General features: G+C 66.1%; 1 protein-coding gene across 1 annotated transcript; it reads right to left on the bottom strand.

Annotated features, from left to right (window-relative positions):
• Positions 1 to 851: 851 nt before the first annotated feature.
• On the bottom strand, positions 852 to 16,257 carry GRK1 (G protein-coupled receptor kinase 1). Its single transcript, XM_012765605.2, has 7 exons — positions 15,462 to 16,257; positions 13,817 to 13,944; positions 8,486 to 8,643; positions 7,849 to 7,932; positions 2,801 to 2,925; positions 2,503 to 2,704; positions 852 to 1,617 (listed from the first exon to the last, which is right to left on the bottom strand). Exons 1-7 carry the CDS (start codon positions 16,158 to 16,160, stop codon positions 1,319 to 1,321), a joined length of 1,695 nt encoding a protein of 564 aa, XP_012621059.1. The 5' UTR covers positions 16,161 to 16,257; the 3' UTR covers positions 852 to 1,318.
• Between the last annotated feature and the right edge of the window lie 1,349 nt (positions 16,258 to 17,606).

Genomic DNA, 17,606 nt, shown 5'->3' with positions numbered 1-17,606 from the left:
GCCTGGGCTATGGAACGGTGCGCACGGCGGCTAGTCCTACCGTGTAAGCTCTAAGACTAGGAGGTAGTGGGTCTTTTTGGCTGCGGCCGGCAAATCTCCAAAGCCGTTGGTTGCCAGCCTGGTCCCTCCACGGGGAGGGAGCAGCAGGTGTCCTGGGGCCCAAGGGCTCTGCCCTCCCCACGCCAGGGCTCGGCCTCTGGGCAGGGCCGTGGCTCCCAGCAAGACCTTGAAGACCCATCTGTCCAGGTCCCTCAGGAGTGAGGCCTTCCCAGGATGGGCTCTGCCCACCTCGGCCCCAGCCGTGCCCAGGCTGCTCTCACCTGGGAGGGGGCTGGGCTCTCACTGTGCGCCCTCCCACGCAGCAGATGCACCATCCCGCCCACGCCAGGGAGGATCACGCTGCCGCACCTGTGCGCGAGTGCGGGGGCTCAAAAAGGGCCCCAGAGACGCCCCGGTGGCGGCTGAGGCGTGAACATGCTCCGGAGGCAGCTGCTACAAGACTTGTTTCTCCCAGTTAAGACGCACAGAGTGCTCGGGGCACCCGCGGCGTTCCAGGTGTGGCTGGAGACGCCCAGTGGCTGTCGGCAAGCGGAGGGTTGTGAGTGTGCCCGTTGGGGCTTTTGTCTTTGGTCACAATACAGCGTGGGGTCGCCGAGTGAGAAGCTGTCGCCGGCTGGAGTTGGCAGAGCCACAGCCCAGGCCGCAGGGGGGGACTTCCCCAGGGTGAGAGGACTCAGCTTGGGCTGTGCGGCCCAGGAGGGCGGTGCTCACAGGCAGGGTGGCGCCCAGCTGCGGGGTGAACGCTGAGGGACGCCAGGCCCCCAGGCCACCTGCAACGCTCCTCCAGACACTGGGTGCTGGGGGAGGGGGTTCAGGTGACCCCTGCGTGCAGGTGGCGCCAGCTCAGGAGCAGCAGTGGGAGCAGCAGGAGGCAGGACCTGGGCTCCACGGGGCTTAAGGGTTAAGGTCCAGGCCATCCAAACCGAGGGGGACGTCTGGCCATGTGTGGCTGCTCCTCTCCGCAAGAGGCTCTTCAAGAGTTTACACGACTGGCTCGTCCCACCCGGGAACGTGGTGCGCCGCTGCGTCGGCCCAGAGGGGTGGGCTGCCAGGGCGGACGCTCAGGACCCCGGCCCGGAGTCCGCGCCCTGTGGCCGCGCCTGCCTTCTCTTCCCTGAGCCTCCCGGAGACCCGGCCACACAGCGGGGTCCTGGCGGAGGGAGCCCGGTGCCCACCGGCTGGCGACCCCACGGCAGGCTCCAGGAAGGCCTTCAGCGCCAGAGGCCCGCGGGGGCCGCCGCCTCCCTCCGCGCTGCGTCTAGGAAACCAGACACATCCCCGACTTGGCCTGGGAGGCCGCCTCCCCCGCAGAGACGCCCTTCATGTCGTCCGGCATCTGCCCGTCCTCGCGCCACACGTTCAGGTCCCCGAAGATGCCGGTCTCGATCATCTCCTCCTGCCAGGGGATGGGGCAGTTGCCGGTGGCAAACTCCTGGAAGAAGTCCGTGTCCGTTTTGTCAAAGACCACGCCTTTGACGGTGGAGAAGGCACCGACGTCCTGGATGTTCTTGGCGTAGACGGTCCTGGAGTCCGGGATGAAGGGCGGGATCAGCATCCCTGTCCGGAGACAAGAAGCACGGACACGGCGGCGCGCGGGTGAGCGCAGCGGCCGCGCGGGAGGACGCCCATCCCCGCAGCCCCGCGAAGGCACCGGGACCCCGGCGAGCGCCTAGGCGGATGGAGCCGGGCGTGCGCAGGGCGGTTTGGACGCTCCTTGTGGAGGGATCCGTGGGGGCCTCGTTCTTCCTGGGTCCCCCCCCAAAGCAGATCCTTCCGCCTCTTCCACTGGGGGCCTGGCCTCCCGGGCCCCCCACCCAACCCTCTCGCAGACCCACGCACGGGGCCAGCCTCCCGGGTGGGCAACGTCATCATCCTCGCGGGCACCGCACATCCCAAGCTGAGCCTCGCGCCTCCTCTCCAGAGCCGGCTGCTCTCCGGACGCGCGCGGGGGCCCCGAGTCCTCGGCCGCCAGACACGGAGCGTCCGGCACGGACAGCTCCCCGGGGGCCGAGCTGTCTCTGCGGTCACAGAGTGTGCGCCGCGAGCTCTCCCATCCGCCCGCAGGCTCCCAGTGCGCGTCCGCACCTCGGACGCACACGCACAGCGCCAGACCCGCAACCTGCCGTGAATTGCCCCCGGTACCAGGTACCCGGCTGGAGACGCCGCCAGGGTGGGTGGGGTCAGGGATCCTTCGCAGCACAGGTGGGGAGTGCGGCGGGTTTGGGTCTCCAGGTCAAAGTGCCGCAGCCTCTTCCCTGCCCACCCCCCACACACCCCAGAACCCGACCTTTAACACCTGCGCAGACCTGGCCCGTTAGCGCCCAGTCCAGGCCGCATGGGGGGGTGAGCGGAGGGTTGGGGGCGTCCCCAGGAGCCTCCGGTGTCCCTGCCCTGCGACCCCGGCCGGCCCCCGCCCTCCCCTGTCCGCGCGTCCCACCGTACCGGCCTCCAGCTGTCTCCAGTTAAGGTCTTTGAAGAGGGGGTGGGCGCGCAGCCCGTCGCAGCTCTGGTCTCGGAACCCCAGGCGCCTCTCCGGGTCCTTCTCCAGCAGAGCCTCGCAGAAGTCCTTGCTGGGCTGGCTGAACTTGTCCGGGAACTTGACGGCCTCCGACAGGATCCGCTGCTTGAGCTCCTTGTTCTCCACCTGCGCGGCGCGGAGGGGTTGCAGTTAGGGTCAGGTTTAGGGTGCGGAGGGGACACGGCACCGCACGCCCAGCATGGGCACCGCGGGCGGCCCTACCTTCTCTCCTCGGGCTCGGAAGGGTCCCCTGGCCGCGATCATCTCGTACAAGGTGACGCCCAGGGCGAAGTAGTCCACGGAGAAGCCGTACTCCTCGCCCCGCAGCAGCTCGGGAGCCATGAAACCTGCCGGGCGGAGCGCAGCGCGGTTCAGAGACGCGCTCTCCCGCCCCGGCCATCGCGGGACCGGGGCTCCACGCACGCGTGACCAGAACACCCTCTGCTGGGGGCTGGCCCCCGGTGTCAACTGCGTCCCAGCTGCGACCGTCGGAAACGTGGCCGGACGTCCCGGGTGGGGCTGCCCCTGGCCGCGTGCCCTGCTCTGTGCGCGCTGTGTGAAGTCCCACCGCGCTCTCCCGACCTCAGACTCGCCGCGGTGGGAAACCCGCGACGGCGAGCACGCACGGCGTGCGCGTGACCCGGGGCAGGCGCGGGACAGGCCCGGACCCAAGCCCGGACGTCCCAGGCTTGGCACCTCACCCTGGCCCCGGCCCTGCGCTGCCCGCCGGGAGACCGAGTGTGCCGGCGCGGCGTCTCCTCCGCGCCCTTCGACAGCGCTGCGTGCGCCCATGAGCACGGGCACAGATGTACGGCGCGTGCCGGCGCTCAGCCTTGGAAGCAGACTCCCCGCGAGCTCAGGTCACTCGCTGGAGGTGACTGATGCAGGTGTCCGGACGGAGCAGCTTCAACTCCCGCCCCTGCGCTCCCGCCACGGCGCCTTCGGGGCTGGAGTGGGGCCCGCATGATCCATCTGGGCGCGTCTTTTGCCGCCTCCAAGTCCCTCAGGCGCAAAGAGTGGGTTCCCCAAGGTTCCGGGGCAGGCTCCCTGTCCCCAAGCCACTGGAGGTCGCAGGCGCTAACCTACCACCTCCTCCTCCTCCTCCTCCTCTTCTCCCGCCATTCCCAGCTGCTGCGTTTCCTGCAGAGTTTCTTTGTTCCCAGAAGACGTTGTCTTTCTCATTTGCCAAGTTCTCTACGGACTTGTCACCAATGCACCCTAAGTTCCGAGGCAGTTCCCCAATCTCCAGCCACATTCTGATTTATCAGACATTTCATCGATTTCGTCCTCATGGGAGAGTCTTCTGGAACCTTCTCCCCTGCTCCAGTCTGGACTCAGGGGCTGGCAGCCGGTGTCCTCCCCGGTCGTCCTTGTCCTCGGCCCAGACACGGCCCCTATTCTGTCCACATCGCTTCCTGTGGGCGGCGCGGAGGAAGAGCATTTCTGAGAACTCTCACATCTGAAAACACCTTTTTTTTACCTTCGTATTTAGCTGATAATCTGGGCACCAAATTCTAGGCTGGAAATCATTTTCTCTCCGAATTTCTGGGGTGTTTTCGTGCTTCAAGCACCACCGCACCCTGCTGGAAGCCTGTGGTGTCTTCTGTGCCCCGAACTGTCCCGTTTCAATCCACACTCAGGTGTTTCTGGCACGTGGGCTCACCTTGCTCCACGCTGTGGGTTTTCTAGAACTTTCTCGCTGGTGTTTCTTCCGTGCTCCCTCGCGACGACCAGGCCAACATTGGGCTTTCTGGACTAGGCTCCCACTTTTCTTGTGTCTCCTCTCCTATGTTCCATATTTCTGTACTTTGATCTACTTTCCGGAGAAAACCCAAATTTATCTTTCAAATCCTTTGGGTGTTTCATTTCTCCCATATTCTCTTATTTTCCAAAGCTCTCTAGAGGTTCGTTTCCATCACACGCTGTCTCCGCTTTGTGGACACAGCATCTCCTGTTTCCTGATCACATTAGCGGCAGGTGGGGCTCTAAACGGCCTCCCCCGAGAGGTTCTCTCGGTCCCTGCTCAGATCCAGGCTGGGCCCGGGCGGGGCTGGCCCGCCGCAGGCCCCAACGCCAGGCGCCTGCTGGACTCATCACCGGGGACACCCCCACGGCCTCACCTCTCTGCTTCCCCTCTCGGGCTGGTCAGATTGTGCAAAGATGGGCTGTCTGTCGCCCACCCTGGCCTCACGTTCTGGGGGCTGAGCTGGAGGTGAGGCCTGGGGACACCTGGACATACCTGAGCCCCCCCCAGCCTCCGTTTGCCTGGTGTCCCCATTTTCACGTCTGCAGCCCTCTCCTCCACCTGCCGGCTGGTCACGGCCCTCCAGGCCTCTCTGCAATGCTCAGCCTGCCCTGAGCACCTGGCACAGCAGCCCAGGTTAACCACACACCCGGCGTGGGGTACTCGTGGCCATTGCACAGGTGTGAGCGTGTGTCGGCTTGCCTCAGACTGCAGGGCCCAGGCCCAGGGCCGTGTCCCCATGTCGACTCCCGTGACCTCGGCCGTGTGCTGGGCCCTGCCCCGAGACAGGAGCGCATGTCCGGCAAGGAGAGACCTGGCAGAGTCTGTCTCTGGCCACTCAGCCTCCAGGGCAAGTCCCGGCGCCACTGCCTGCCCGGCCCGGCCCAGTGCCGTGTGGCGCAGGGAGTGGCGTGTGCAGTGCTGACACCTCGCTGCAAACCCCGGCCCCACTCCCCACACGCATCCGATGGGCCAGCCGGTGTCTCAGGCCCACGAGTGACGTCGGGACCGGGACAGACGTGCGGCGGTGGGAGCGGGAGGGCTGCGTGGAGGGCAGTTTCCATGTCCCAGGTTAAGGTCCTTCCTGGCCCTTTAACATGAGCGTCACAGAGGCGAGCTCCACTGTGCCAGTAAAGCTGCCGTGACGTGGGACCGTCCCTCCGAGGGGTGGCAGGGGTCACGCGCCACGGAGCTCCAGTCCCGGACTCTGAGAGCGCAGGGAAGGCCCCCGACCCCGGGGCACCTGTCGTCTCCTTCTAGGCTGTTCCACCGGAGGTGACTCAGATGGTCTCTTTGTGTCCCCGGCTTCAGGACTTGCTGGCAGCAAAGCAGGTGGCCAGCACTGGACGAGGGGCGACTGGCTCGGTAGCTGCTCTTGACCCGTCACTCATCTCCCTGCTGGAGACTCCGAGGACAGAGCAGCGCCGCACAGATTCCTGCGCTTGTTCCGCCTGGGCCGAGGAGCCACGCGGGCCGGGAAGGAGGAAGGGGAGGGAGCTCCCCAGCCAAGCCGGACTCACGTCGGCCGTGGAGCTCTCTGTGGACTCGGCATCTCCAGGTCACCGCGTGGGGTCACAGGGTGGCGGCCGCACTCACCGCCGACAGGGAAATGCACATGGGGGGGGTCTGGGTTCACGTCAAATCCGCAAACCCGCGGCCTGGCAGCCACCGGACGGGCAGCGGGGGCCCTCTGGTGGCCGACGCAGCCCTGGGCTCAGAGCACAGCAGGCTTCTGCGTGTCCTCGGGGCTGAGCTCTTCAAGTCCTGGCTTTGGGTGGTCCTGAGTCGCCCTGAGACACAGGAGTGAGGGGGCCCTGCCCACGTGTCCACGCCCGGGACTCGGTGAGGAGCGTGAGGGTTCACGTGGCACCAGGCCCCGCCCTGTCTGCTCGTGAGGAGCAGGTGCAGCCGCAGGACGGCTGCCTTCCAGAAAGTTCTCAGACCTAGCATGGGTGGGGCACCTCGCACAGAGCTCCTGAGTCGCCTGCCAAGTGCGGCCCGGCGTGGGGGTGCGGGTGTGGCCTGGGCCTCCCGCAGAGCTGGGGAAGCAGGTCGCCCCCTGCAGAGATGCGGGCAGGCAGGACAGACCCCCACGGCCACGGCACAGACAGACGGCGCCTGAGCGCAGGAGTTGGGGGAATTCGGCGCCACTCTGCACAAACCCCGACGTCAGCGGGCAGTGCCTTTCCCCAAAGCCAGAACAACCCAGGGGGAGACGGAAACGTTCCCGGAAATCCCATCAGAAATAACCCGAACACGTCGAGCCGTCCGGAGTGTGGAAGAGAAGGGGTACGTGGTGTGGCCACTCCACGCCGGCGTGGGGCACGACGGCCACGGCACATCTCACGGTGAGCCAGCATGGCGAACACTGGCCCAAAGGCTCAGAGGTCCAGCAGGTTGTCCAGGCCGCGGGACAAGAGCTCGGAGCCCGCCCGGCCTGACGTCGCCCTGACGTTGGGGTCCCCTCACCCCTGCACCGCGGCTTCCTTCCCGCCAGGGCAGGGCGAGAGGGGAGGGGCGAGACCAGGGCGGGGAGGCAGCAGGATGCACAGGATGTGGGCCCTGACATAGGCACACAGACACATGTGTGTGCACTCTTAGAGACATGTACACACGTCCATGCACACACGCACACACATGCATACCTGCACACTCACATACATAGGAAATGCACATGCAGAGAAACATGCAACACAGACACATGCATGCATAGAGACACACATGCAGAGACACACTTGCATAAACATAGTTGTACTCATGCACAAATATACACATGCACACATGTGTGTGCACACAGACGTGTGCACATGCAGGCACACTCACATACATATGCATGCACACATGCACACAGACATGTATATACACATGCAGAGGTGCATATATACACATGCACAAATAAGCACATACATGCAGACACACATGGACACGTGCATACGTATGCACAGAGGCAGACACATGCATGCACATGCATATGTGTGCAGTTATAGATGCATGCACACAGACATGGATTTGCACACAAGGCACACCCATAAGACACACATGCATGCACACCCACACATAAACGCAAACACACATGCTTGCACACATGCACACATTCACATGCACACACAAGCACACATGTGTACGTGGTACGAATGCACTGTGTGTTGGTGGGTGCCCGTGAGGGCTTTATTAAAGTTGAGCAGATGCCTACTGAAGCCAGCCCCTGAGCCGCCACCCTGCGGCGTGGCCCATGCAGTGACCCTCGGAGCACCGATTCCCACCCTCGGGCTCTCTGCATCGGCTGTTCTGCCGGTGCCCAGAGCCAGCGACATCCCTGGGCCCCATGGGTCCCCGCCCGGGAGGGCGCCAAAGCCGGCAGCTGTGACCACAGCAGGCGTGGTGCGCCCGACTGGCAGCCATGTGTCAGACAAGCACGGGGCTGTCTCCACGGCAACGATGAGCTCTGCAGCAGCAGGGCCCAGCAGTGGCCCCAACGTGCACTGAGGGGTGAGGGAGCCCACCGCACCCCCATTGCTCGCCTCACCTGGGGTCCCCGCGTAGCCCTTGGTCTTGGTCTGCCCGTCTGCCAGCTCCACCGCCAGCCCCAGGTCAGAGATCCGCACGTTGCCTGGAAAGCACACGGGCCTGTGTCACGAGTGCTCCACGGCTCAGCAGTGGGCCCAGAGCCCGAGGGAGCCCAGAGCCAGCCCCTGCACAGACATGTGTGCCCGTGAACACGCATGCACACACGCAGCACACACCCCTGCTCAGCCTCACACGGCGACACGGAGTCTCACATTCACACACGCCCTCCCTGGCTGACTGAGGAGGGATCCCTGGGAAGTGCCCAGCCCAAGCCTCCTTCTGCAATTTCGGTGTAATCCGCCCAAACTTTGAATTCTGTCCCGCCCGGGCCGCAGCAGCAGCTTTGACCCCAGGTCACAGGGCTGGGGTCCCAGCACCTGCACCGCCAGCGGCAGGTGACAGCCGGTGACACCAGGCGCCCAATTATGCACAGACCGTCACCGAAGCCCCTCGGGGCTCAGGACGTCCCTGGAGACCCCGCCAGAGGCGGCCCTGCCGCCAGGCGTCCGACCGAGCGGGAAACCTGCGGACCCGGCCCTGCGCGGCTCTGGCGCGCTCGGCACCCGCCCATCCCCGCGCCGCCGCGGCCGGCTCACCGTCGTTGTCCAGCAGCACGTTCTCGGGCTTGAGGTCGCGGTACACGATCCTCCTCTGGTGCAGGTGCTCCAGGCCGCAGATGATCTGCGCCGTGTAGTAGACGGCGCGGGGCTCGGGGAAGCCGGGGTTCTCCTCGTCCACGTTGTAGATGTGGTACCTGCGGGCGGACCGCGCGGGGGCCGTGTGCGGGGAGCGAACACGCACAGGCGGTAAGGCCCCGGTGCCGCGTCTGGTGCCGGCGGAGGGGACCCCCGGCCGTGGTGGTCTCAGCAGCTCGCAGGCCCTGACCACGGCCGACGGTCGGAGGGGACCAAAGGGACGTCCTAGTGCATCTCGCCTCCCCTGTCGGCCCTGGCCACAGACGCTGGGGACAGCCCCCGAGCCACCGCGGGAGCCAGCTGGAGGGACAAGGCCGGGCTGGCCGGGAGGTCCGAGCGGCTGCCAGAGCTGCCCGCGGCGTGAGGAGCTGGGGTTTCCTCGAGGCACGCGGTGACGGCCCCACTGCAGCCCGAGGTCCTGGCCCGGCCTCCTCCCTCCCCGGACAAAGTCCTCCCTCCGCCGTGCCGGCCACGCTCTACAGAGCGGCAAAATCCGGGGAGTGCGAGGAGAGGCGTCCTCTAAACCGGCAGCCCCGGGAGGGCAGACGGGGAGCGGAGCCTGTCCCCAGCATGTCCCCGCTTCCCGGGAACTGGGTGCGACCCCACGCTGACCTCCCTGCCTTGCCTGGAGGAGACTGGACACGACTAAGTCCTCGGGGAGTGGAGCGCGAGCCCGCGAACCCCGACGCAGCTCCCCGGTGGCCTGGCCGGTGCCAGACGCTCTCCCAGTGTTAACCCTCACAACGACCTTTGAACTCAGCTGTGATCTATCCCCATTTTACAGTCCGGGAAACTGGGGCCAAGGGCGGCCAAGCTGCCTGACCGACCTCGAGGGTCCTGCCCAGCAGAGCCAGGGCGCCTCCTCCTCCCTGCCGCTCGCTGGTGGCTCAGCCGCTGGCTCGGGCAGTGACACCTCGTGCCCGGCTCTGCTGCCAGCGGGGTGGGCTTGACACGCTCCTCACCCACCAGTCCTGGGCCCAGGCCTCCCCCCTCGCTCAGCCCCCCACGGGCACCTGCCACTGGGCACAGCTGCCCACGGCCTGCCGTCCAGGCTGGGCCCAGACAGGGACACAGGGATTCTGGGGGTGGGGGGCACGGGCTTCGATCAGATGGGGGGGGCCACAGACTGCTGGGGAAGGGGCACTCAGAGAGCAGGGGTGTCTCAGAGAGCAGGGGGTGGGAGCCTCAGAGAGCAGGGGGTGGGAGCCTCAGAGAGCAGGGGGTGGGAGCCTCACAGACCGGGGGGTGGGAGCCTCACAGACCGGGGGGTGGGAGCCTCACAGACCGGGGGGTGGGAGCCTCACAGACCGGGGGGTGGGAGCCTCACAGACCGGGGGGTGGGAGCCTCACAGACCGGGGGGTGGGAGCCTCACAGACCGGGGGTGGGAGCCTCACAGACCGGGGGTGGGAGCCTCACAGACCAGGGGGTGGGAGCCTCAGAGAACAGGGCTCTAGGAGAGCAGAGGAGCATCAGAGAGCAGGGGGGGCCTCAGAGAGGGAATGGCTCTCAGAGAGAGGGGGGTCCCCAGAGAGTTGGGGGAGCCTCAGAGAGCAGGGGGGACCTCAGAGAGCAGGGGGGCTCTCAGAGAGAGGGGGACCCCAGAAAGTTGGGGGAGCCTCAGAGAGCAGGGGGGCCTTCAGAGAGTCAGGGGGCCTCAAAGAGCGGGGGGGCCTCAGAGAGCAGGGGGGCCTCAGAGAGAGGGGGTCTCAGAGAGAGGGGGGGCCTCAGAGAGAAGGGGGGCCTCAGAGAGCAGGGGGGGCCTCAGAGAGAGGGGGAGCCTCAGAGAGCAGGGGGGCTCTCAGAGAGAGGGGGACCCCCAGAAAGTTGGGGGAGCCTCAGAGAGCAGGGGGGCCTTCAGAGAGTCAGGGGGCCTCAAAGAGCAGGGGGCCTCAGAGAGCAGGGGGGCCTCAGAGAGAGGGGGTCTCAGAGAGAGGGGGGGCCTCAGAGAGAAGGGGGGCCTCAGAGAGCAGGGGGGGCCTCAGAGAGAGAGGGAGCCTCAGAGAGCAGGGGGGCCTTCAGAGAGTCAGGGGGCCTCAAAGAGCGGGGGGGCCTCAGAGAGCAGGGGGGCCTCAGAGAGAGGGGGGTCTCAGAGAGAGGGGGGGCCTCAGAGAGAGAGGGAGGCCTCAGAGAGAAGGGGGGCCTCAGAGAGAGGGGGGGCCTCAGAGAGCAGGGGGGGCCTCAGAGAGAGAGGGAGGCCTCAGAGAGAGAGGGAGGCCTCAGAGAGAAGGGGGGCCTCAGAGAGAGGGGGGGCCTCAGAGAGCAGGGGGGGCCTCAGAGAGAGAGGGGGGGCCTCAGAGAGAGAGGGAGGCCTCAGAGAGAAGGGGGGCCTCAGAGAGAGGGGGGGCCTCAGAGAGCAGGGGGGGCCTCAGAGAGAGAGGGGGGCCTCAGAGAGAGAGGGAGGCCTCAGAGAGAAGGGGGGACTCAGAGAGCAGGGGGGCCTCAGAGAGAGGGGGGCTTCAGAGAGCAGGGGGGCCTCAGAGAGAGGGGGGCCTCAGAGAGAGGGGGGGCCTCAGAGAGCAGGGGGGCCACAGAGGGGGGGCCTCAGAGAGAGGGGGGCCTAAGAGAGAGGGGGGCCTCAGAGAGGGGGGCCTCAGGGAGGGGGGCCCTCAGAGAGCCAGGGAGGCCCTCAGAGAGTGGAGGGAGGCTTCAGAGACAGGGGGGCCCTCAGAGAGCGGGGGGCCTCAGAGAGAGGGGGGGCCTCAGAGAGAGGGGGGGCCTCAGAGAGAGGGGTCCTCAGAGAGCAGGTGGGGCCTCAGAGAGAGGGGGGCCTCAGAGAGAGGGGGGGACTCAGAGAGCAGGGGGGGCCTCAGAGAGAGGGGGGTCCTCAGAGAGAGGGGGGCCTCAGAGAGCAGGTGGGGCCTCAGAGAGAGGGGGGGCCTCAGAGAGAGGGGGGGACTCAGAGAGCAGGGGGGGCCTCAGAGAGAGGGGGGGCCTCAGAGAGAGGGGGGCCTCAGAGAGCAGGTGGGGCCTCAGAGAGAGGGGGGGCCTCAGAGAGAGGGGGGGCCTCAGAGAGAGGGGGGCCTCAGAGAGCAGGGGGGGCCTCAGAGAGAGGGGGGGCCTCAGAGAGAGGGGGGGCCTCAGAGAGAGGGGTCCTCAGAGAGCAGGTGGGGCCTCAGAGAGAGGGGGGGCCTCAGAGAGAGGGGGGGACTCAGAGAGCAGGGGGGGCCTCAGAGAGAGGGGGGTCCTCAGAGAGAGGGGGGCCTCAGAGAGCAGGTGGGGCCTCAGAGAGAGGGGGGGCCTCAGAGAGAGGGGGGGACTCAGAGAGCAGGGGGGGCCTCAGAGAGAGGGGGGGCCTCAGAGAGAGGGGGGCCTCAGAGAGCAGGTGGGGCCTCAGAGAGAGGGGGGGCCTCAGAGAGAGGGGGGGCCTCAGAGAGAGGGGGGCCTCAGAGAGCGGGGGGGCCTCAGAGAGAGGGGGGGCCTCAGAGAGAGGGGGGGACTCAGAGAGCGGGGGGGCCTCAGAGAGAGGGGGGGCCTCAGAGAGAGGGGGGCCTCAGAGAGCAGGTGGGGCCTCAGAGAGAGGGGGGCCTCAGAGAGAGGGGGGCCTCAGAGAGCAGGTGGGGCCTCAGAGAGAGGGGGGGCCTCAGAGAGAGGGGGGCCTCAGAGAGAGGGGGGCCTCAGAGAGCAGGGGGGGCCTCAGAGAGAGGGGGGGCCTCAGAGAGAGGGGGGGACTCAGAGAGCAGGGGGGGCCTCAGAGAGAGGGGGGGCCTCAGAGAGAGAGGGGTCCTCAGAGAGCAGGTGGGGCCTCAGAGAGGGGGAGCCTCAGAGAGAGGGGGGGCCTCAGAGAGGGGGAGCCTCAGAGAGAGGGGGGGCCTCAGAGAGAGAGGGGTCCTCAGAGAGCAGGTGGGGCCTCAGAGAGAGGGGGGCCTCAGAGAGCAGGTGGGGCCTCAGAGAGGGGGGCCTCAGAGAGAGGGGGGGCCTCAGAGAGAGGGGTCCTCAGAGAGCAGGTGGGGCCTCAGAGAGAGGGGGGGCCTCAGAGAGAGGGGTCCTCAGAGAGCAGGGGGGGCCTCAGAGAGAGGGGGGCCTCAGAGAGAGGGGTCCTCAGAGAGCAGGTGGGGCCTCAGAGAGAGGGGGGCCTGAGAGAGCAGGTGGGGCCTCAGAGAGCAGGGGGGGCCTCAGAGAGCAGGTGGGGCCTCAGAGAGCAGGGGGGGCCTCAGAGAGCAGGTGGGGCCTCAGAGAGCAAGGGGGCCTCAGAGAGCAGGGGGGGCCTCAGAGAGAGGGGGGCCTCAGAGAGAGAGGGGGGCCTCAGAGAGAGGGGGGGCCTCAGAGAGAGGGGGGCCTCAGAGAGAGGGGGGCTCAGAGAGAGGGGGGCCTCAGAGAGAGGGGGGCCTCAGAGAGAGGGGGGGCCTCAGAGAGAGGGGGGCCTCAGAGAGAGGGGGGCTCAGAGAGAGGGGGGCTCAGAGAGAGGGGGGCTCAGAGAGAGGGGGGCCTCAGAGAGCAGGTGGGGCCTCAGAGAGAAGGGGTCCTCAGAGAGAAGGGGGGCCTCAGAGAGCAGGGGGGCCTCAGAGAGCAGGGGGGCCTCAGAGAGAAGGGGGGCCTCAGAGAGCAGGGAGGGGCCTCAGAGAGGGGGAGCCTCAGAGACCAGGGGGCCTCAGAGAGAGGGGGGGCCTCAGAGAGAGGGGGGCCTCAGAGAGGGGGGACCTCAGAGAGCCAGGGAGGCCCTCAGAGAGTGGAGGGAGGCCTCAGAGAGAGGGGGGGCCTCAGAGAGCAGGGGGGGCCTCAGAGAGAGGGGGGCCTCAGAGAGGGGGGGCCTCAGAGAGGGGGGGCCTCAGAGAGAGGGGGGCCTCAGAGAGAGGGGGCGGCCTCAGAGAGGGGGGTCCTCAGAGAGCAGGGGGGCCACAGAGGGGGCGGCCTCAGAGAGGGGGGGCCTCAGAGAGGGGGGCCCTCAGAGAGCAGGGGGGGCCACAGAGGGGGGGCCTCAGAGAGAGGGGGGCCTCAGAGAGTGGGGGCCTCAGAGAGAGGGGGGCTTCAGAGCGGGGGGGCTTCAGAGAGACGGGGGCCTCAGAGAGGGGGGGCCTCAGAGAGGGGGGACCTCAGAGATCCAGGGAGGCCCTCAGAGAGTGGAGGGAGGCCTCAGAGAGAGGGGGGGCCTCAGAGAGAGGGGGGCCCTCAGGCAGTGGGGCAACATGGGGGGGGCTCTGCGCGCTCTTTGGTGGGAAGCACCCTGCCAGGGCCCGGAGACCCCGTCCCAGCTCGGCCAGCTGGGCCCCGCCCACACCTGGACGTGGCCTTACCTGAGGTCCCCGCCGTTCATGATGGTCATCACCAGGCAGAGGTCCGTTTTGGTCTCAAAGGCGTAGGCCAGAGAGACGATGAACCTGCTGTGCACTTTTGCTAGAATCTTCTTCTCCACCATGGCACCCTGGAAAGCGAGGTGTGGCGTCAGCACTGGCCGGGCAGGACAGCGACTGGCCGAGGCCACGGCCAAGAAGGTGCCACGGGCTCCAGACACAGGGTGGCAAGTGCATTTCATCATAATTTTCATGGAGAATTGCAAATAAGAGCACGGCCTGGCGCCCCACTGCACAGAGGGAAAACCAGAGGCGCAAAGCCCCGCGGGCCAGGTCGGGTCTGCGTCAGCACCCCCGCCACCCAGGAGACGCATGGGGAGGACCCTCCTCCCGGCCGCCAGGTCCCCGAGCCCTCCACCCCCCGTCCGGCACGCCCGGCTGCACCTGCGCCTGTGTGGGGCCCTAGGTCACCCTGCGTTGGGGCCTGAGGTCAAGAGAAGAGACTGACCTCGGGATTATTAATAGAATCACGGCTGCCGTGAACAGCAAGCACGTGGATCCCATGTGAGAGACCGGTTTCAAGAAAATAACTGCCAGCCAACCAGGAGGCGTCATTATATCTGCCCGGAGTCCATGGCAAGAACATCCCGTGTTTTCTGGGCTGCCCCGCCCCCACCCAGCCATGGCCCAGCACACCTGACATGTAACCTTTCACTAGGGGTCATGGCATGCACTGTCTGCTGTTTACCCTGAGCCCTTTGCTCACCCAGGTGTGCGGTTGCCCAGGTGTGAGTTTACTCAGATCTGAGGTTGCCCAGGTGTGAGGTCACCCAGGTGTGAGGTCGCCCAGGTGTGAGGTCACCCAGTGGTGAGGTCCCCCCACGTGTGAGGTCACCCAGGTGTGAGGTTGACCAGGTGTGAGTTTACTCAGGTGTGAGGTCACCCCAGGTGTGAGTTTGCTCAGATGTGAGGCTGCCCAGGTGTGAGGTCACCCTAGGTATGAGTTTACTCAGGTATGAGGTTGTCCAGGTGTGAGGTCCCCCCAGGTGTGAGGTCACCCAGGTGTGAGGTCGCCCAGTTGTGAGGTCCTCCCAGGTGTGAGGTTGACCAGGTGTGAGTTTACTCAGGTATGAGGTTACCCAGATGTGAGGTCACCCAAGTGTGAGGTCCCCCAGGTGTGAGGTCACCCAGGTATGAGGTCACCCAGGCGTGGGGTCACCCAGGTGTGAGATCACCCAGGTGTAAGGTCACCCAGGTGTAGGTCGCCCAGTTGTGAGGTCCCCCCAGGTGTGAGGTTGACCAGGTGTGAGTTTACTCAGGTGTGAGGTCACCCAGATATGAGGTTGACCAGGTGTGAGTTTACTCAGGTATGAGGTTGCCCAGATGTGAGGTCACCCAAGTGTGAGGTCCCCCCAGGTGTAAGGTCACCCGGGTATGAGGTCACCCAGGTGTGGGGTCACCCAGGTATAAGGTCACCCAGGTGTGGGGTCACCCAGGTGTGAGGTCACCCAGGTGTGGGGTCTCTCTCCACATCTGCAGCCCCTTGGGGAACCCAGCCCAGGGAGGAAGCAGAGGCCACACAGGTGCCATCCTGGCCAGACTGCACCATGGGGCCTCTGCACCCGCCCCGCCCCGGCGCCGCGCTTACCGGGTACCCTTTCCTCTTCTTCAGCCGCTTCTTGTTGAGCTTCTTGCACGCGTACATCTTGCCGGTGGCCTTCATTTGGCAGGCCGACACCTCCCCGAAGCCGCCCTTGCCCAGGACCCTGAAGTCCAGGAACCAGTCTTCGCCCAGCGGCCGGGCCTCCAGCCACTTCCACTGCAGGAAGCGCAGGAAGTGCAGGCTGCCCAGGAACTCCTGGAAGGGCGCCTGGCCCAGGTGCGCCAGCGTGGCCTGCAGCAGCGGCTGGAACAGCCCGTCCTGGCTGGCCGCGGGCCCCTCCTTGACCCGCGCCGCCGTGCCCTCGTCCAGGAAGCTGCAGAAGAGCTTGGCCGCGGGGTCCAGGTAGTCGGCCAGGATGGCCTGGGCCTTCTGGGGGCGGAGGTCGTCGTCGGCCGTGTCGTAGTCCTCGATGTCCCTCCAGAGCTCCAGCGCGGGCAGGTGCCTCTGGTCCGCCTGCAGGAACTGCTGGAAGAGCCGCTTGCCGATGGGCTGCTCGCAGCACACGCTCTCGAACTCGAGCGCCAGGCTGTCGCGGAGCGCCTCGCACTTGGACAGCGGCGGCAGCTTGAGCTTGGACAGGTACTTCTTGTCCCGGGAGGACGGGGCGCTGCTGCCGTCGAAGCTGCCCCGCGCGGCGATGAAGGCGGAGTTGGCCACCACCGTCTCCAGGGACCCGAAATCCATCCCGGCGCCGGCTTCCTGCCCGCGTCAGGCGTGAGGACCACGGGCCGGGCCGAGCCCGCGGAGCGCGCGGCCAGAGCGGGCCTGACCACTGCCCTTGGCCTGTGGCCCGTCCCTGCCCCGGCTGGACGGGGGCGGCGTCCTGGCCTCGGCGAGGGCGCGGGGCCCAGGGCTGACGCAGCACCTGCTAAATCCGGCCGGGGTCACGGAGGACGCGCAGGGGCGAGGAGCCGCAGCCAGAAAAAGACAATCCGCTAAGCCTCTCTGATCAGATTAGACGGCGACCGCCGCCCTTCCTCCTGCGCTGTCTTCCTCTTCCCGCGCCCAGGGCGAGCCCGGACTCCTCGCCTCGGCTCCGCCCGCAGGTCCCTCCGCCCTCAGGTGGGAGGAGGCTGGCAGGTTCCCCCACTGCTTTGGTTCGCCACTGTCTCTAAGAAAATACCGAGAGAGATGAAACCACCTGAAAACAGGGATTTAGAGAGAAAAAAACCACCACAAACAGGCTCCTAGGGGGTCGGGAGGGAGACCACCAGCACCTGCTGACAGGTCAGCTCCAAATCACATCATGTCTTCGCACCTGTGGTTTGTAGGCAAGGCAGGGTTGCCAGGCAACAGTGCTGGTGTCTGAGGGGCAGAAGACCCCTGAGCCGCACCCAGCTGAGGGTCCCTCGACAGAGGCAGGCCTGTGAGAAGGAGGAAGAGGCCACAGACACACACCCCAGGGCACACCCAGGACACACGTGGGGCATATCTGGGGTATATCTGGGACACACCTAGACACACCTGGGGCACACCTGAGACATAGCTAGACACACCTGAGGCACACCTGAGACATCCCTGGGGCATGCCTGGGAAACACTTGGGATGTACCTGAGAGACACCTGGGGCACACCTGGGGGCATACCTGACACATACCTAGACACACCTGAGACATCCCTGGGACATGCCTGGGAAACACTTGAGACATGTCTGAGATATACCTGGGACACACTTGAGACACACCTGAGACACACCTGAGACATGCCTAGGACACATTTGGGACACACCTGAGAGACACCTGGGGCATACCTGAGACACCTAGGATACACCTGGGACACACCTGAGACATGATTGAGACATGCCTAGGACACACCTGGAACACACCTGGGACACAGCTAGGACATACCTGGGACACACATGGGATATGCCTGAGACACCTGGGATACACCTGGGGCAGACCTGAGGCACACCTGAGGCACACCTGGGAAACACCTGGGGCACACCTGGGACACTTGTGACATGACTGAGATACTAGGACACACCTAGGACACACCTGGGGTGCACCTGGGACACTTGTGACATGCCTGAGACACCTGGGACACACCTGGGGCACACCTGGGGCACACCTGGGGCACACTTGGGGCACACCTGGGGCATACCTAGGACAATGGTGACATGCCTGAGATACCT

The sequence above is a fragment of the Microcebus murinus genome, chromosome 13 (assembly GCF_040939455.1).
Source record: "Microcebus murinus isolate Inina chromosome 13, M.murinus_Inina_mat1.0, whole genome shotgun sequence".
Classification (NCBI taxonomy): Eukaryota; Metazoa; Chordata; class Mammalia; order Primates; family Cheirogaleidae; genus Microcebus; species Microcebus murinus.
Note: the sequence above shows the minus strand (reverse complement) of the source record. Positions and strands in the feature narration are given on the sequence as shown.

Bases quoted from the DNA above. Each gene is read 5' to 3' on its own strand.
- GRK1 (XM_012765605.2), bottom strand. From the start codon at position 16,160: ATGGATTTCGGGTCCCTGGAGACGGTGGTGGCCAACTCCGCCTTCATC. The intron at 2,705-2,800 runs GTAGGGCCGCCC...CGCGCCGCGCAG, and splicing joins TCCGAGCCCGAGGAGAGAAG to GTGGAGAACAAGGAGCTCAA. The intron at 1,618-2,502 runs GTACGGTGGGAC...GTCTCCGGACAG, and splicing joins CTGGAGACAGCTGGAGGCCG to GGATGCTGATCCCGCCCTTC.